The following is a 20,184-nucleotide window of genomic DNA, read 5'->3' as shown; positions in this document are numbered from 1 at the left end:
TGTTCATACTAAACCTACATGGGTCTGATCATTAACTGGTTCACCTGCTATAATTGAAATTTTAATGCAGAGGGAGATCTGCATTTCAATCACCCTTAAAAATGAAAGTAGACATGGTGATAAAATGATCCAAGTGGAGAATATGTATCTTCACTTTTTGTGTAGACTAAACTAATGATTGTAGTTTTTTATACAGTTACAATAAATAGTCTCAATGGTCAGAACAGTACATTAAACATCATGAATAAACATGCTGTGAACAGTATGTGGAGCATTTATTTTTATACTGTCCTAGATATCAACAAGAGAGACAGACACTTAAAATTACACTCCAAAGGAATCACATGACACTTGGTATTAGAGAAATGTTGCAGAGGAGTTCAGGTGATGTAGGGTACAGGGATATTTTCAGATTTTTAGAAAACACAGGAATTAATAGAAGAATTGAATGTAATAGTATAGCAACTTTTGTGGTCTATACTCCAATCCAGTAGGTGGCGGTAATGCGCCTAAAAGGTGTTTGTCAACCGCCATTAAACAACAGAAGAAGAAGAAACAGTCTGTTCTGTTGGTACCATTGATGTATAAAGAGAGTTCTCTTCATACATCAATGCGTGGTGCTAGATAGCCGCTGTTGAAGAAAACAGTGAACCGGAAAAATCATTAGCATCGACAAAGTGTTCACTTGTTGCTGTCGTCTGTAAGCGTTTTAATTGTTTGATTTAAGCTAAACGTTGGTTTTTGGACAAGATGAGATGTTGTTATGAAGCAAGAAACACGTTTATTTCCATTCACTCACACGTGGGACATAATTAAAACAAACACATCATGCCAGTAAAAATGTCTCATTTGCATTCAGCATCTTTCACTATTTTATCACACTTTATAGACAAAAATGATGAATCAAGATAATGATAAGCAGAAAAAGAGGTAATGATAATAATCAATCAGTGGCAGCCCTACTATGGTGTGTGTGTGTGTGTGTGTGTGTGTTTTGTTTGTTTGCACTTGACTGGGTCACAACTGGGGACTTTCATCAGCACACACACCAGTTGATTGGGGACACCTTTCCTTTGGGGATGAAAACCACTTTTACCAATCAGATTTAATTTTTATTGAATTCAACATGCTCCAAATTGTATTTTGGTCTTAAAATCTCAATTGTCCCTAAAAGTGACTTTTTTCATATTTTTTATGTATGTGTGTGCCCCCCACCCACCCAATCTGTGTATAAGCAAGTCAAGACCTCCCTGAAGTCTAAACATGCGATGATGCTGTTGTAATGTGATGTTGTAATATGCACTTTTTTTTTTTTTTACATCTTTTACTTTCTATTTTTATGTATATATTGTTATATATTGTAGTATAATATTCTCTTTTTTAAAACATATTTCTTATTTTCTACTTTCTTATCATTTCTCTATACATGAGTATATTTTTATTCTAGAATGGGAGCAACTGTTACATGACCCATTATCTGGGCTTCAGCACACATCCACACACACTCTGAGGGACATGACAGAGCCGCGCAACCCAGGGATGTCCTCCATCCCTCAGACAGCCCCTGTACACACGGGATGGACCCAGTAGAGTACACCCTTCGGAAACGGCTCCCTCGGAAACTCCCCAAGAGACGGAACGATGTCTACGTCAACATGAAGACGTATTTCCGGGCTCAGCTGGCACGTTGTCAGAAGCTGCTGGAAGGTGGGGGTCACAGGGAGATCTGTGTCCATGGCCTGGGCCTGGCCATCAACAGAGCTATCAACATTGCCCTTCAGCTGCAGGCCAGCAGCCAGGGGGCGCTGCAGCTGGCAGCCAACACCTCCACGGTAGAGCTTGTGGATGACCTGGAACCTGAAGACCCTGATGAGGCTGGGGAGCCCATGACACGTACACGCAACAACTCGGCCATTCATATTAAGGTTTTCTACCCTGACCCACAGTGACTTGGATAGAGGTTTCCCTGATGTGTGTCAGGCAGAGGTTCTCTATTAGTCCTGTTTGTTGCCTCATTAATCAGTAGACACATATTACAGAGTTATCTGATGGGGCTGAGTGTGTGGAGACCTATGACGGCAGCAGCAGAATGGAGCGACATACAGTGTGTTGGCTGTACATGTATCAGTAAACTGTGTAGGAATACTCCAGTTGGACTGAATATATTATGCTCTTTTGTCACGAGTTTTGTGTCTTGTCAAAAATTGTTAGTGTCATCACTTTTTATGTTTGCATGTCTTGAAGCAACAGTGATGTTTGCCAGATGAAACCTCAATGTAATTTAATACTTGTCGACATGTAAATGTACAATTGTCTTTAATTTTAAGGCCTAAGAGCAGCACAAGTGTTCACAGTTTCATGTCTGTTTTTAAATGTAGAAATATTTAGGAAAAACTGAGAAAGTTTGCAATTCAGGTAGGTGTTGTTGTAGTGAACCTCCACTAGATGTCAGTAGTTTGCTACACATACACATGCCAGGATGTTATCATTCAGCAACCTTGCTTCCATGCCGCCATGTGGCAACAACATACTCTCAAATAATGTTTATAGCATGTGTACACATGTGTTCAGTGTTACACATGAGAACATGAGCCCAACTAAAATCCTAAAGATCTGACACACACAAAAAAAGACTGGAGCTTAAAAGTAGAAAATCTGTATGAATAGCAGTTATACAACTTATAAAATATATTAACATTATATTAACAAATCTAATAAAAGAGACTGTTTCTGTGAGGCATGGTTGAACAATGTTAAACTCATGTGGGTCAGGCTTCATTCATTTTTGCAGTGATATTGGAAATAGATGCCCTGTCGCAACCTAACAGGCCTCCAACTTCTAGGTGCAATCAATACTTTCTAGGTGTTCCACTCCACAGTTCACTCTAAAGATATGAGTATAGGGGTCAGACTCACTGGAAACAGACACATACACACTACGTACAGATTTAAACTTGCAGTCTTAACTCACACACACAAGTACATCCACACACAAAGTGCAAGAGCAGTGCTTCCCAAAGGTCTCATTTTGGTCATGGTGTGCTTCACCCTTTCCATGGTTGACATCTACATTTCAAGGTACAATCATCTCAGAGTGTGTGTGGGTTTATGTGCTGAAGCCCAAATAATAGCTGAGAAATAAGTTGAGGAACTGTGGTCATAAGAATAAACCTGAGAGGTAGATAGAAACATGATGTAAAGAAAGAAAAAGGTAAAAATGATGGAAAGAGGGAGACAGAGACAACAAAAAAGATTAAAATTAGAATGATGTATACAGCATATAACTCTAACTGATGGGCATGAATATATGTGCCGAACCAATAGTGCAATTATCTTAAATCCAGATAAGGTTGGACAGTAGATAGTAGTAGATACAGTATGTTTGGAATTAATATTAAAAATCTGTTTTATAGATTAGAATTTTTACACCCTTTATGCATAATGAAGTATAATGTGAAGGGAAACTATATACAGTACATACAAAAATACACATACATATGTACTGTACATTGTGATGTGTCTATACAACATATTAATATGAATATGCATTACATATAATAAATATGAGATAATAAAACAGTACAGTAGCATAGTGTAAAAATGATATGACATAAAGAAGGACAGTATATTATGTTATTTTACAGTAACATTGTACAGTTGTTCAGTCATTCTGTGGTATGGAGTAAGACATTTAGTAGTTGCAGTAGTAATTTCAATATAATGAAAGCCATAGTGGACAAAAAGTGCATTGCAATAACTGTTAGCACAGTAACTATTGGGTTCAGTATATGTACTGTATATGGGGAGGGTATGTAAGCCAGTGTATGGTTGAAAAGAGGAGTGAAGGAAGGTTACACCTGGCTTGGTCGGGGCTATTGTGCAATCTGATAGTAGTGGACATCAACGAGCACCTGAAGCGTTCTGTCTTACACTTCAGTTGAATGAGTCTGTTGCAGAAGGAGCTCCCTATCTGCCATCAGCCCAGTTACAACCTGACCACAGAGCCGGTCCTCTTTACCAGCTTATTTAGTCTGCTGGCATCACCAGCCTTTTGTCAAGTTGCACCCTTGTAGGAGTCCCCCATCTCTACTACCTCTCCCTGAATGATAACATTGTGTGTTACCTACAATCCAAACTCTTGCCATCAATGCAAAGTACCTTGTATTTTTCTGATGTGTTATGATGATGAAAACTAGCCAAGAGTAATTGAAAATTTTTTACCATAACTGCAGTTTAATGACTCACTGCAGTCCTGTGGCTCACACAGCTGGGGCTGGATTTTGGTTTATTCTTATTTCAACATGCATTAAACACGTTTACATGACACTCATCTCACAATGGCAAACACACACACAACTTAAGCTGTGTTTCTACAGCAAATGTGTGTTTTGTCTTGTTTCAACATTCTTTTTCAAATGAAAAAACCCAAGACTTCAAATAAAACATTAAAGACATTCATAACTGATTTTGTCTTTTTACTTAAGTTAACAGAAGTAAGTAATGTAATCATTTAATACACAGTCTCTGTCACATTATGACAATACCACATATATGCTGATATTTTAATTCATTTAAAGATGTACATACATGGCACCAGTAACAGTATGTAACCAGTATGTATACATGTTGACATATGGACTAAATTATCTTTTGATTCATTAAGAAAAAGTAAATATTTGACATTAAAAACTTCATAAACATATAAACAAACAATTCTATATTCTAAGAAAAGTAAAAATCACATATCAATCATAATTTGATCAAAAAACAAACTTTCTATCCTTCATACATGTTGATAATACCACATATAGATTGAACAGTCTTTCATTTAAAACTGTACATATTTGGCATCACATACTTCACTGTCACTTTGATGCTTTGATTAATTGCATACATCTTTTCAATTACATTATAATGAAAATCAACAGTCACAAAATTATACAATGCAAGCTCAGATTTAATGATTTTAATGTTTGTAACATGTGCTCCTAATATTTACATTGATTTAAAGTATTTAAACATGTCTTTATCAACATCAATATACAGTTAAAGCAGATTATTTTTATTTAACATATCAAATGCAATCTCAGTTAGAGATAAGCGCTCAAAAACAATACTATTTGTGACCCCTCTCTGTCATATAAAACAAACCAAGATCAAAATATTCATTGGACAATGATAGATGAACATAAAGAGGAGGATGTGCACCTCTGTAATGTCAAATCACTTGAGGAGGAAATGTTAGTACTATCTCACTTAATGTTAAATGACTCTTTCAGGCTAGCTTCTGCGTCCTTATGTGTGATATTTTTCCAGGTTGCAGGAATAACAGCAGGCTGTGCATGGTATTCTTTAGCAAACTCATTGTTGAACTTTGTCATTACATATTTCCAGTAGTCTGATGCCTGAAGGCTTACATCCGGTGGAATTTTCCAGTCTGGGAAGATTTCTTGATAACACTTGTAAGGGTGAGATCCATGATTTGTGGCTTCACATAGAAAATTCTTGTCACTGGTCACAAGAGAAGAACATATGTCAGTGACAAGTTGCCCTGACCAAAGAAACCTGTATTGTCCCAGACCCTGTGACCGATGTAGTGAAGCAAAGTGCTCAGTATGTGCTTTTCCTCCTGCGTCACAAGGCGCTTTGCAGAATGGACACTGTTTACCACATCCCATCACTTTGGTGAAAAGTTCATTCTGAGGCTTCACGTGGAGATTTTTTAGTTTCATTTCAATGTTCGTTTTTTTAAATGTCTCTCTAAGAGCTTGGGCCATGTCCTTCACGCACTGTGTGAGCCAGTGAGCAAACTGTTCCTGGTTGGCATTGTTAAGGATCATGAAAGCACCAAGAGCATCCTGGGAAATGACCAGTTTATCACCAAGTTCCTTGCAGATATCTTCAACAAATGTCTTCAAGTTGCCACTCTTTCCTTTTTTGGCATTTTCCATGGCATCGTTTATGCTTTTGATACTTGACTGAAGTCGTTGATCTTCAAACTTAGACACCATAGATGGGTCAGAGAAGTGTTCCATTATTCGGTCAAATGTCCACTCCTTTACATAATCCTCATATGAGCAAATGTAGCTCAGATACTTTTTAAAGTCATCCTTGGTGAGCAAATCCAGTAAAACTGCATACTGGAAGAAATACCGGGTGCTGAACTGTTGGCATGTCAGCATTTCACCAATGATGTCAGGACCCAAGGAGCGGTTGACAAAGTCTTCGACTGCAGGCTTCAAGCATCGGTTGGTGAATTCTTCTGCCTTCTTCTGGCACTGGTCTCGTTCATTGAACACATCTTTGAAATCTGCACGAAACTTTTCTTTGTTTTTATGCAGACATCTGTAAGGATCATTCACATGTATGAAATCTTCATGCATTTTCTGAAATGTTCTGGCTGCTAAACCACAGATGTGCTGTTTTAAAGAAACTTCAAAGTCAATGCCTGTCTTCAGATCTTTGTTGTTTTGCAGCCTCTCATCAATCATGTGTAGGATCTCCTGGGTATAAGTGTTATGGTAATTAGCTTTTCTTTCCATTTTTTCACTTATAAACTGTGTGCAAGCAGCTATGATGCTGTCAGTCATTTTTTGTACAGCGACTGTGTGACCTTGAATGTTGAAGAACTCTTTAAATCGGTTAATGAATCCTTCAGCTGTATATTTAAAAGCCTCCAGTCCACAATCTTGCAGACTTTTTTGGCTTAATAATTCACATGCACGACTCCCCTTATGTGAGAGATTTGCTCTCAGGTAGTAAGACACACTAGTGCAGACATCTGAAGCCTTTTGTTTAGAAAAGGATAGTTCCTTGACCGTTTTAGTCCACATCTTATCAAATTCTTTGTCTAGCTCTTTGTCTGTCATCTTGACTTTTTTCTTCCGACATTCTTCAATTAATGCACACACTCTCTCCTCTAATTGTTTTGTGTGATTCTCCTTGATGCTATCCAGCTTTACCATACCCTGTCTGATGTCAGCTGCTGCTTCGAGCTGATTAAACACAGACCTTTCCATTTCTCCTCGAAGGCTCTTTGAACTGTTTGCAAAGTCCTCTTTGTATCCTTCAACTAGGTAGACATGACCCTCTGTCTGCTTGAAGTACTTTGTCAAATTTTCAAGAAGCTCTGTCTCCCATTTCGACAGCATTGTGCAAGCTTCACTTTTCAAACACGTGAGAAGTTCTGTCATGTCAGGTATCTCCGATTTCACAGCAATTGTGCCAAAATTGGAAATTCTTGTTTCAGCATTTGTGACCCAGGTGTACATGTCTTTTTTGAATTCCCATTCCCATTTGTTGAATTCTGTGCAAAGCCTCATGTAGGCATCCGCCACTAGGCTGTTTCTGAAGCTGAAGATGAAGTTTTCATGCTTTACTGCATTCCAGAGGCTTGACATCCACTCTGTAAACTCAGAGATTTTGTTAGCAGATGAGTCACAATTTCCCAACATTTGGATGATGTTCTTCTTGAGCTCACATACAGCTTCACTGTACCCTGCATTGACTGGTGCCATTGGTGGGTTTCCATTCCAGAGTCCAGGAATGTACCAGTTCCCAGTGTCTGGACTGTACTCCATCACATCAGTGAAGCTCTTGTTCTCCTCTTTCTTTTCCATTTTGGCTGCTGCCTGGGTCATCTCATTTAACTGTTGCAAGAGCAGTTTCCTGTCTCGTAAGTTCTTCTCATGGGCTGAAACATCTGACACATTCTGGTGAACAAACTGACATTTGGGCTTTTTGCCTACCTCTTTCATCCTGAGAAAAGCATGCACAACTATTTGTAGGATATCCTTCATTTCTGTTGAGTTCTCCATTGCAATATTGATAATGGTGATATCACTCAGCCCCACAACGAGGGTTGCAAGCTCATTGTCATGCTCATGGCTATCATCCAGTTGTGCAAGCTCTGGTGACTTTAAACCCTCAGTGTCAATGATCACCATGAAGTCACAGTTGAGTACTTTTTTGACATCTTCATTGACTCTGATGAGCAACATAAAGGCACCTCGAGTGCATCGACCACTGCTGACGGCAAACTGCACTCCAAACATCGTGTTAAGGAGAGTGGACTTTCCTGTGCTCTGAACTCCAAGAACTGTGACCACCAATATCTTGCTCTTAGGAGACACCAAGTCACTGAGCTGAGAGAGAACATCACTCACCCATCTGAGAGGTATGTTGGATGCATCTCCATCAACAAGCTCAAGAGGAAAGCCATCAAGTAACAATCCTGCACAGAGTTTTGGAAGATGCTGTAATTGTTGACGTGATGGGTCTGTTTCTGGAAGAGAAACTGAAGCTTCATAGATTTGACCCATTTCACGGAAGAAGTGTTCAGTCCCCAGTGAGCTGTTGGAAAGTTTTCTGTCAATGTCTTTAATCTCCTCTTTGTTTTCAGAATTTTGGCATTTCTTTTTGTACTGCTCCCTGAGATCAGACAGTTTTTCTCGAGACAGGTTATCGAGGTTAATTCGCATCCATTTCAGGAAATAGGACCTCTCTATCCTTGGGCTTGATATTGCATTGATGAAGCATGTCATAGCGTTTGACATGTCAGAAGAGTTCTGTTTTTTCCGAAGTTTTCTTTTCTCTACCTGAAGATCACTTTTGTACTTTTCTATGTTTTCAGATCCAACTTTTCGAAGCCGAAATTCTTCCTTCTCTAAGCGAGTCAGTTCCTTCCATGTGTGACCTTGCAAGGGAAGCTGAACTTCTTTGTATTCAAGGGTGTCTTGAATTTCTGCAGTGATGGCATCTGCATTTTTCTTGGCAGTCTGGCACTCTGGAGAGTCTTCATCAACCAAAATTCCCAGTTCATGGGCAATGTCAGTCATCTGCTCTATTGGAATCTTTATCTCTGATTTCTCAACTACATCCCTGACTATTTTCCGCATATTTTTGATAAAATCTGCATCGTTCATCTGTTTAGTCTTCAATATGAGATTTTTAGTCAATCCCAACTTGGTTGCTACATTTTTCAGAGCATCTAGTCTGAACCGCTTGCTTTGATGGTTGCCCACCAAGAAGATCTGTGCCTTGTGGTGTTGGTTGGTCAGTAGCCTGTACTCAGAGTCCAAATTGTCAAAGAATACAAAAACTGCAGCAGATGTTTGACACAAAAAGGAGTATTGTGTTTCAAATGAAGCTATGTCCCCACGGAGATTAGCTACAGTGACTGGCTCACTGAAAAGATCCATGTTTTTGTTTCCACAAGGAAGGTACCAAGTAATTTCAACCAATCCATTGGATATTCTCCTTGGACTGTCGCCACACTCCATATTGTGGTGAACAAAGGTGTCATGGTACTGCTGAGAATTGCTCAAAAGCTTATTGAGAATCTCTGACTTGGACAAGGAGCATTCACCCAGTCTCACAAAAGATATCATTGGAAGATTCGAGAGAACAACTCTGTCTTCAATGAAGCCCTTGGATTCAGAAAGGGACTGAGGTCTGTACTTTTTAACAATGTCTCTCATGGCCCACAGCATGAGTGTGCACTGTTTTGTGTCACAATTAGGAAGCAGCAGAGGCACAGAAAACTGACACATAGACATTTTGAGTGCCATTTCCTGCTGTACAAAACCATCAGAACACAGAAAGAGAGCATTGATTATGTCGAGGGGGTTTACAGTGTCACCTGAATTTGGACTGTTGACCAGATTGTCAAGATCAAACTCTGTATTCCATGACATAGCATCACAGGTTGAATCATATGCTGATGTACATTTTACATTTCTAGCTGTCACATTAACCATCATCAGTTTCTTCAGAAAATACCATGGAAGGTCAAGTTCTTCACTAATGGTCTTTTCATCAATCTGAAGTATTGTGCTCAAGGACAACTTATCACTGTAGTGCTGCTCCAAGTCCAGATCCTTCAATAAGCTCTCCAGGTGTGTCTCTGTGGATATGAATGATAGTGATCATTAAAATCATGGTTGGTTATTTTAACAAACTAAGCATGGATCCAAACTTAATTGGTGCATAGAATAAATACATTTGCAATGTTGATTACCCCTGGTAATTTGTCACAATGCACAATTATTATCTTTACTGATATCCTTCGATAAGTATAAAGCAATCATAAGGGTGTCAGTTGCAACAAGGCTTTAGTTAATCGGCATACTTCACTGTCCTATTTCCCAGCTTTGATGCATGTCAACTTTTCAAAAAAGCAACAAGAAGGTCCCAAGATTGGCTCAAGGGAGATATTTACTAAGCCTGTAACATATTACCTTCCATGGCGCAAACTTTTGCGTTACCGCAATTTTTTAATTTAGCAGGGTACTGAGACTGAAAAGGACTGGAGCACAAAACAAAGTGTATTCTGCTGTTGAACATGGTATACTGGTTGAAGAGCAGAGACGTTGGATCTGCAAGTGCATAGTCATTCCGCAAAAGAAACACTACATGTCAGGAAATGTGAGTTAAATATCCTGATGTTGCCAGCTCAGCAAAAAGATCAGTGATTGAATGAGTTATGAAAAATCAGTGGGAGAGTTTTGGTAAAACTTGTAAAGTCCTTTCTCAATATTGTTTTTGTAAACAGATAATATAACAGTTAATAACTAAAACTGCCTCAATCATGTTGCGCTGGATTGGGGCAGCTGTGAAACATTAAGTCAGGGAAAACATGCAATCTGCAAACACAGAAATCTGTGAACATCTCTCAAGTTGTATTTAAGGATGTCTTGAATTTCTGCAGTGATAACCCTCATATTTTTTTGCCATTCTGGTACTCTGAACAATCTTCATTAAGCAAGATTGCCAATTCAGGGGCAATGCCAGCCATCTGCTCTAATCACATCTTCCACCGTGAAAAGGAAAAAGGATCCGTTGCGTCTCTTTGTATCCGCAAGTTGGTGCTCCTGTCAGTGTTGGAGCCTGCCTGTGAGAGGCTTCAGTTGGTTAATGTGTGTTTTTATTTCAGGACTATGCTCAGTTCCTCTGAGAGAGGAATTTTTGCTGCAACACAGTGTGACATCACCCAGGAAAGTGTTGCGTGGGCCAATCACATACATGCAAACGCACATTCCGGATAGATTACTTTGTAGCATGAAAGCCTTATTCCTGCTGCTTACCTGATGATCGGTGATAAAAATGCAAAATCCAGTCTGTGAGTATTACAAACCATTGTGCTGCTTTTTTGGGGTCTGTAAATACATTAACCTGTTCATTGTCTTGCCATACCTTAAGTAACACTGTATCAGACTATGTTTTTAAAAAAACAACTGAAGAAACAATACTTACACAAAAAGAAAATGAATACCCCACAAATAGTATTTGAACATTTGTGTGTGAATTTCCCTGGCTTCACATAATTAAATGCCCATTCATTTGTATTGTGAAATCAGTACAAACATTTTCAAATGTAAATAAATGCATGGAATTTACCAAATATTGTAAAAATAGATAAAGCTGCTGTGCTTTTCCTATTGTGTCAAAATGTCCATTGTGAGAAAGATCTAGACATTCAGTATGCAAATTACACTTGTTTTTTAGTAACTGGTAAACGCTATCTTGAGGTGTCCCATGGTTCTTGCATTTCAAGTAATGTAATCTTACTCATCACTACCTTTAATCTCAAATCACATGAATGAGGAATACAGTGAGACAACAAACAAGCATATTTTCTTGATGAGTGTTCATTTAAAGGCCCTGCATACACATTTTGTCAGTAGTAGACTGATTAGACCTCTGCTGAGGTTGATATTAGGTGGACCTATAGTGGTAACCTAAAGTAACAGCATTAAATGGCAATGGCAGTAAATCACAGTATGTCCTGAGAAGAGGTGTAATCAAGTAAAACAACAGAAATTGCCAGGGCAAGATGTGTGCAGGGACTTTAATGTAAAACTATTCACTTAATTAAGCTTTAAAAATATTTCTGCAGACAGGCTTGTTTTTTTATTATCTGTTTTATTCTACTTTATTTTTATAATCCTTTGCAGAGTCAGGCTATTTCCCTTAACTCAATTAACTTTGTGACTTTATTTTGAGTATTTCTTTATAATTTGTTTTTTCATTGTAATGTTTGACTTTTACTTACTAGTGCGGGAAGATGTTACGACTGGCTTGCTTCTTCTTCCATTCTTCAGCTGTGCAGAAACTTGGAGGGAGTAACACACCCCTGGCTTCAGGCTGCTGAAAGTCAGACTGTTTGTGTTTGTCGTCAGCTCTTGCACACAGCTCTCTTCACTGCAACAAGTCACAATGTAGCTCTCCACTTCACCAGCAGGAGTGTCCCAACGCAGAGAAAGTGACTCACTGTTGACCTGATAGACTGTAATCTGCGCAGGAGGGCTGGGATCTGTGGGAACAAAATAATGGTTTCAAGTATAATTGAAAAGTTTCCTCTATATTTGTGCTGTTTGCCTGCCAAGCATAAGAGGTGTGATAGACAGAAAAGCAATATACAATCACCTCACACAATTTATACACATACACATTTTGCAACCTCTTTAGTCTGACACAAACCTTTATAACAAAAACTGACCGAATATCTCAGTTGTAAGAAGTACATTCATGTATGTTAAAGTTATGAGGACATATTTGTTGAGCTCAACAACCAGACAGCCAAAGCTTTACTGTATTGATAAATAATTTCATTTTAATTTCAGCAACATTTTTTTATTTCAGATTTACCTGTGAAGACAGATACAGAAGCTGTTTCACTTTGATTTCCATTTTCTGCTCTCCTTGTGATTCTGAAAGTATACTCAGTCCCAGGATGCAGTCCATCAACATCTACAGTGCTGGATTCTTCCACAATCACACTTCCTCCATGTGTGTCACTGGAGTAATCTATATGTAGTTTATACCTAACAGATGAATCAGTGGGTGTCAAGCCAAGAGAAACAGTCTCAGTGCCAGCATGGAGAACTGTTACTTCTGGTGGAGGAACATCTGTCATAAGAGAAAAGAAGAAAAATACCTCTTAGGAACTCCACATTATGCCATGTTTTAAGTAATAAAAATGTGTACAATTTATTGACTTGAATAGTATTTATTTATTTCTCTCTGCTGGACAATAGATTGCTTAAGGCCAACCTTCTACACCTGCACCACTCACACTTACAGTCAGACTGGGGTGTTGCAGGAGAGTCTCCTTCCTCACAGTAAAGCTCAAGGAAGACATCTGGTGCATCATAGAAGTCCTTGATAATTGAGAAAAATATCCATTTTTGATGTAATGAATCAATCAATAACTGATAGGACAGTATGTATTTGCCATGTCATTTCATAATTTTTATTTTTTTTCAATAATCCATTATTTTGTTTACCTCCTCTTCCTCAGAGTTATCCATTGTGGATACACTCTCAGTCATCCCACACTGCTTCTCACTAAAGGTAAAAAAGAAAGAAGCCTGTAAGTTTGCAGCCAACAACACTACAATATAGACCAAAACCAAAAATCACAACTGTAATCTGTTGTTAAGGCCAGGTGAAAACAAAAAAATAAAAAGAATTTGCTGATTCATGCATATCTGTCAGGCTATGAAATAATTACTGCGATTCATTTTAATTGAATACCTTACAGGTGGAAGCGCTGAAAGGTTATAAAAGACCGCTTTTTTGCTGCAAGTAATATTTTTCCAGTGGCACAAGTATTCACATCTTTTACTTAAGTAGCAATATGTAAAATACTCCGTAACAAGTAAGGGCTGCATTCATGAATCTACCACTTTACAAACCTATTCTTACATGACAGAACAGAAATGATCAGCAAAAACAGTAAAGGTATTTGTTATGCAGACAAACAGTCCTCTTGATTAAGTTAATGTTACTGTTAGGTAGTTTAATCTATAACAATGCATCATGTTTTATGAGCCAATCATTTGTTTTGAATGTAAAATCAGTGTAATCACTTAAGTAGTAACTATAGCTGTCAAACGTAGTGGAGTAAAAGGTATAATATAGCTATTTACATTGAGTGAGCTACAGGATAAGTACATGTACTTAGTTACATTCCATTACTGTATTTTTTCATGTTTTCTTTTGCTTTTTTCAGTTTGCTTTTCAGGTCACCCACATGTGTAAGCAAAGAAAAAAACACAGAAGAAGCAATAACATGGTGACCTACCTTTGTAAGACTGAGTTTATATCTACTCTATATGCAATATGTTGTAATAGGTCAAGAGTTTGGCCTCAAATTAAAGCACTGCGCCCTCCTGCGAATGCCAAAGCAACACCTCAGGCTTCTACTTTTATACTGCAGTTGGGTGCAGTCGCTTTCTGTGTCATTTCCTATGAACAGTTGGCAGTTATGTGAGTTACAAGAAAATGAAGCTCTCTAAACTGAAACTCTCTATTTGCATGTCCAAACCACATACTAAACTTCTCTGTCCCCATTAAATGTTTTTTAAAAGAAATATCATACTGTAAAGGGATTGAACTTAAACATATACTAAATAAAGGGTTAAGTTGATATGTTTCATTAATAAGGACAAGCTACTTTTCATTTTATCAAAATAATGTAAGAAACAACAAAAATATGACTTTTCTGTGTAAATTTCACTGGTCTTAATGGTCTGCTCACAGAACTTTGGATTCATCTTTCATAACCCACCTTTTCCTGCCTACAACTCCTTATTACACACCCTGCTGTGGGGGAGGGGTGAGTTTCCTCCATCCTGTTTGTTTGTTTTGCATGTGTAGCAGCTCTGATTTCAGTTTTTCAGCCTGACGTCTCCCTTTTTCCAATTTGTTGGAATTGATTTGAGGCATAACTTGACTGAAGCTCCAATTTCTGATTGAAGTAATTATAACAAGATTTTCAAACAGTTCCAAAGAAGTTGGACTTATCACAACTTTACCAACTTCTTCACTTATGCATGATAGACAGGGATATTAGGACTGTCCGTTTAATCTGCAACGTTTTATGAGCCAATCATTTGTTTTGAATGTAAAATAAGTATAATTAGTTAAGTAGTAACTATAGCTGTCAAATGTTGTGGAGGTAAGGTACAATATTTCCCTCTGAAATGTAGTGGAGTAACATAAAAAGTCAAATATAATGGAAATACTCAAGGAAAGTATAAATAATTCACATTCTACTTAGATTAAGTGGGCTACAGGATAAGTACATGTACTTAGTTACATTCCACCAATGTATTTTTCCATGTTTTCTTTTGCTTTTTTCACTTTGCATTTCAGGTCATCCACATGAGTAAGACAGAAAAAAACACAGAAGAAGCAATAACATGGTGACCTACCTTTGTAAGACTGATTTGTCCATGTCACGATGACATCCTTATTTTATCCAGGAGTTTATATCTACTCTATATGCAATATGTTGTAATAGGTCAAGAGTTTGGCCTGAAATGAAAGCACTGCGCCCTCCTGCAAATGCCAAAGCACCACCTCAGGCTTCTACTTTTATTCTGCAGTCAGGTGCAGTTGCTTTCTGTGTCATTTCCTAAGAACAGTATGTGGTTATCCATGTTATAAGAAAAGGAAACTTGACTGCAGGTCCAAAGAATATTCAAATGCATGACCAAAACTGTGTGCCTCCATTATTTTTTTTAACACACTGTAAAGGGGTTGAACTTAAACATATACTAAATAAAGGGTCATGTTGACATGTTTCATTGCTTGTTTTCATAGACAGAGACACAGATTTTATCAAAACATGTAAGAAACAAAAAAATATGGACCTTTCTGGATGTATTTCACTGAACTTAATGGTCTGCTCATAGAACTTTGGATTTAATTCATATGTATTCATTCATAAGTATTAAACACTATATGGCTTTATGTTACATATTAACCGTTCATCTTTTATAACTCGCCTTTTCCTGCCCACAGTTTCTTATTACACACCCTACTGTCGGGGAGGGGTAAGTTTCCTCCATCTTCTTTGTTTGTTTTTGCATTTTCTTTTACTAATAGCAGAGTATGCACACGTGTGGCAGCACTGATTCCAGTTGTTCTGACAGAAATTTACTGAACCTAAATAGTTTTCATGTCGGCTCCACGTGAAGAAATCAACAGTGTTTATATTTATTGATTCACTGACTTTATTTAGCGAGTGAATATGCCTGTAGTGAAACAGGCGAGCTCACAGACAGACTGGGAGCCTTGATCGGAGAAGAAATATTTAAGATTCTGCACTATTTCTGGGTCAGCAAATTTGTGGCATTGACCAACTTAACTCGCTTGTACAAAAGGTCAGATTGAGTTGTTGAGTTGTAATCCCTCCATAGAAGCGTTCAGATGACACTCAAGTGGATTTGATCTACTCATCCGAGGCTCGTTCAAGTGACTCAACTTGCAGCCAGTGTTCACCTTCTATAACTATGGCTTTAAAATATAAATATAAATAAATATGGTTTCTTCTAAATTTTTTCTTTGTCAACTTTATTTGTATGTCATATTCAATTATTTTCATTTATTGAAGTGTCACAGTTAAGGAAGGATGTGTTAAACTGAGTTAAATTGTCATTTCTGTGTTGTTTTGACATAAGCTTACATTTGGGCCAACAAAAATGTAAAATATTGAAAACAGTTAAACGTAAAAAAGTGTGCTCTGTGCATGATTCAACACGTGCGAGGCTGAGGTTGTCACGACAAGGTTGAACAAAGTTTACAGTGGAAGCCCTGAGTATCAATCTGTTGTGTAATTAGCAATGCGTTATTCGACTTGTTTTTCAGGTCCTCCCATCAACACGTGACGGACAAATCAATGACGAAGCAACATTATAACTCACCTTTAAAGGGGAGATTTCCCAACGCTAAAATGCATTCTTCTATCCAGGAGCTGGTTTCAACTATACAGTACTGCAGCAGTTGTTCAGGCGTCTATTTGTCCCGTAGATAAAGCGCCACACTTCACTGTATGATGTATGCTGAGGTGGTACTGCAGTTGTAGATGCACTGCAAACCCTTTTATTCTGTTGGTTGAAGCCACTTTCACTTTTGGTTTCCAGATGAATTGTCAGGACCACCTGGTTTCCCGTAAAACGAAACTTAATTTTACAGTAAATCACATGACAAAATATAAAATCACCACAGATGGCTTAATTAATGCACAGAGTTGTTTTCCCTGCTGTGCTGCAGAATTAAGACAATTCAGTAAATATATGTGGAGACCACGAGAATCACACAATACTGATTTCATGTCACAGTTTCTCCATAAAATAAAGGAATATAAATGTAAACACAAATTCTTCCACATAATCATTGTCTGACATACACAAACACATTTTAGTGCAGTAATAGTAATAGCAACTAAGTAAGCGATATAAAAATGATGTACAGGACAACTGTATTTTAATGAGTTGATGTTTCACAAACCTACAACAGCAAATGAGAGAAAACTCCACCTGGATTTATTCTAAATTAAAAAAAACAAACACTGCTTTGACATGAATGACTTTTTAAGTAATTGAGTCAAAATTCAATGAACTAATTAATATAAACCACTGAACAGATGCCTTCCTTTATTGTTTTTTTCCCTTTACCTTCTGATTCATGTTCATACTAAACCTACATGGGTCTGGTTGTTAATGGGTTCATATGCGATTGTAACAGGGCTAATCTCACATTAATCTTAATTTCACTTGCATAGTCCCTGCCCTGTCACTTTTACCTGGCTGGTCAGATAGGGAGTTCTGACTTTCTATTGAGGTACGTGTAGTAGTCTTCATGTTAAACTGCCAGTTTTATCATTGTATTAATAGCAGCAATTGTAAACATCAGGTGCAGATAACCCCAGCTCTGAGTACCTAGATCCGTGGAAGACGGGGTAGATCCCACATGTAGAGGTGGGGGGGGGGGGGGGGGGGGGGGGGGACTTTTCTTTTTTTTTTCAGGATAGTTTGCTACTGTTTTGCTTATAGCCTGTTCTTGCCTTTTTGTTTCCTTTTTGTTCTTGTTGCTTTTGCTTAGTTCTATTTAGTGTTATTTTTGTCTCTTCTGGTTCAGTATATTTATGTAACTTATTTGTGGTACTGTTTTATTTCTGTTGTGAAGTGAACGCACTGCGCCCGCATGATCCTTTTTCTTTTGTAAGAGTGAGAAATAATTTAAATCTACAGCATGACGTGTGAGGATCTGCATTTGGTGTTTTAAAATCTTAATACCTGCTTTGGCAGTTATTAATTTGCTTTTATATTAATAAAATTGTCTCTAGTTGTAATGCAACATTGCTACTCTTTAAATTTATCTTTTTAAATAAATTTTGATACAATTTGCACGATTGTATGAAGCCATGTCTCTGTTTAATTTTCTTTACACATCTGAGATCTGCATTTCAATCACCTTAAAAATGAAAGTAGGCTAGACAGTGGTGAAAAAATGATCCAAGTGGAGAACATGTATTTTCACCTTTTGTGTAGACTAGACTAATGATTGTAGTTTTTTAACCTCTTAACACCGCTTAAGCCAGTTGTAAGCGGTAGCATCACGCAGTAATGAGTAAAAGCAGTTAGCACAATTTAGCCAATTGGAGATGATTGGAGAGGTTCGGGGACACCAGTGACACCACAAACTAAAAACTCCCCAGCTCCCATAAGGTTAGACCTAGAGGTCTGGAATTTTATACAGGTTGAAAAGACATAGAAGGTATATGGTGTTCTGCATAGTTGTGGCATAAAGCATGTCCTAATTATTGTTATTCAAATATGACTCGTTATAGATGAGGACCAAAAACACTTTTTTGAGCCTTTTTTGAACTGATGTAGTTTTGTTTGTGTTTTGACCACATGCTAAACAAACACATTTCCAGAAACTAGAAGATGTCACTTGTCAAATGAAGCATGTACATGTATCATGGCCTTACAGATCTTCTGTTATAAGCTTTTCCATTTCGGTGTGCCAAATAGGCGAAAATTCTATAAAAAGGGTGGATGTTAAAGGGTTAAACAGTTACAATAAATAGTTGCCATTAATGACAGAAGTCGTAGGTCTGTTCAAAAGAAAATCCTACAGACAGTGGTGGACAGTAACTAATTTCATTTACTGAAGTACTGTACTGAAGTACAATTTTGAGGTACTTGCACTTGAGTATTTCCATGTGATGCTACTTTATACTTCCACTCCACTACATTTCAGAGGGAAATATTGTACTTTCTACTCCACTACATTTATTTAACAGCTTTAGTTACTCTTGAGATGAAGATTTGATGCAATGGATAATATAACAAGCTTTTTAGATACAACACATTGTTAAAGATGAAACCAGTAGTTTCCAACCTTTTTGGCTTTTGACGTCTTACAAAAAGCAATGTGTAGTCAGGGTCACATTTCAGAGATGCTGCTGCTGCTTCTGCATTACTGCCAACTACTACAATGGAGTGTGGACCAGCGTTTCTACCCCCTTTTACACCATAGATGTATTAAACAAAACAAACATGAAAATAGTGGAATAGACTCCCTAATCCAGTGATAAATACATTTTCTAGACTCAGTGACTGTCAGAAGATACTATTTCTTGTGCACAGAAAATAAACAGCTTGTTAAAGTATTTACTGCAAAGTATATGATGCATCTAAAACATTGGACAACAGAGAAGGGATAAAGTTTATTATTCCAGAATTAAATATAATGTCAAATGAAACGGTTAGTGATGACTTAGCAGTATATACAGAGGAACTGTTAGCTACTCTACTCACTCTAAGCTGGATAGAAGAAGTCAAACCAATCAAAGTTTTGATAGGTTGATTCCAGTAGAGCACTAACAGGTTTTAAATAGATGCAGTCAGATACAAAGCATGACATAGTACTTGACATAGCTCAAATAATAATCATAATTAAGAGGGCAGGAATAGAAATTAAATTCATGTCGATTTCTGAACATATTGGTGTGGATGAAAATGAGCTGGCAGATAAATATGCAAAAGAAGCAACCAGAAAAAGAGAAATAAGTACGGTTGTAAAATATAGCAATGCTGAGGTTAAAAGTATAATCAAACCAGAAATGAGAAAGAAATGGCAGGAAGAGTAGGATATAGGAAATAAGGGCCAAATAGAAATATAAAGGAGGAGACATTATATCAAAGATGAGGTTTGGTCTCAACAGTCTGAACAGTACATTAAACATCACAGACAAACACTCCAAAGGAATCACATGACACTTGGTATTACAGAAATGTTGCAGAGGGGTTCAGGTGATGTAGGGTACAGGGATATTTTCAGATTTTTAGAAAACACAGGAATTAATAGAAGAACTGAATGTAATAG

The 20,184-nt window shown here is 37.6% G+C and overlaps 2 protein-coding genes across 4 annotated transcripts; one reads left to right on the top strand and one right to left on the bottom strand.

Moving 5' to 3' along the window:
* Positions 1-603: 603 nt before the first annotated feature.
* Positions 604-2,184, top strand: LOC122973402 (ribonuclease P protein subunit p20-like). Of its 2 annotated transcripts, none has more exons than XM_044340874.1 (2): positions 604-700; positions 1,448-2,184. In XM_044340874.1, the coding sequence occupies exon 2, from the start codon at positions 1,578-1,580 to the stop codon at positions 1,947-1,949; it is 372 nt and encodes a 123-aa protein (XP_044196809.1). In that variant the 5' UTR covers positions 604-700; positions 1,448-1,577; the 3' UTR covers positions 1,950-2,184. The 2 variants fall into 2 exon arrangements, with proteins under 2 accessions (XP_044196809.1, XP_044196808.1); XM_044340873.1 differs by having other exon boundaries at positions 608-700; positions 1,432-2,184.
* A 2,958-nt stretch (positions 2,185-5,142) lies between these two features.
* On the bottom strand, positions 5,143-16,898 carry LOC122973390 (interferon-induced very large GTPase 1-like). Of its 2 annotated transcripts, none has more exons than XM_044340858.1 (6): positions 16,713-16,898; positions 13,287-13,347; positions 13,082-13,160; positions 12,649-12,909; positions 12,053-12,313; positions 5,143-9,904 (listed from the first exon to the last, which is right to left on the bottom strand). In XM_044340858.1, the coding sequence occupies exons 2-6, from the start codon at positions 13,329-13,331 to the stop codon at positions 5,253-5,255; spliced, it is 5,298 nt and encodes a 1,765-aa protein (XP_044196793.1). In that variant the 5' UTR covers positions 13,332-13,347; positions 16,713-16,898; the 3' UTR covers positions 5,143-5,252. The 2 variants fall into 2 exon arrangements, with proteins under 2 accessions (XP_044196793.1, XP_044196792.1); XM_044340857.1 differs by lacking the exon at positions 16,713-16,898 and adding an exon at positions 15,219-15,540.
* Positions 16,899-20,184: the final 3,286 nt, after the last annotated feature.

Source organism: Thunnus albacares, chromosome 22 (genome assembly GCF_914725855.1).
Source record: "Thunnus albacares chromosome 22, fThuAlb1.1, whole genome shotgun sequence".
In the NCBI taxonomy this organism is placed as follows: Eukaryota; Metazoa; Chordata; class Actinopteri; order Scombriformes; family Scombridae; genus Thunnus; species Thunnus albacares.
The sequence above is the reverse complement of the archived record's forward strand: the minus strand, read 5'-3'. Positions and strand labels throughout refer to the sequence as shown.

Excerpts from the sequence above, each read along its gene's own strand:
- LOC122973402 (XM_044340874.1), top strand. The coding sequence starts at position 1,578 with ATGGACCCAGTAGAGTACACCCTTCGGAAACGGCTCCCTCGGAAACTC.
- LOC122973390 (XM_044340857.1), bottom strand. The coding sequence starts at position 15,241 with ATGGACAAATCAGTCTTACAAAG. Across the intron at positions 12,910-13,081 it reads TGCAACACCCCAGTCTGACT|ATGTTCCTCCACCAGAAGTA; the intron begins GTAAGTGTGAGT and ends CTCTTATGACAG. Across the intron at positions 9,905-12,052 it reads CGTAACATCTTCCCGCACTA|AGACACACCTGGAGAGCTTA; the intron begins GTAAGTAAAAGT and ends TCATATCCACAG.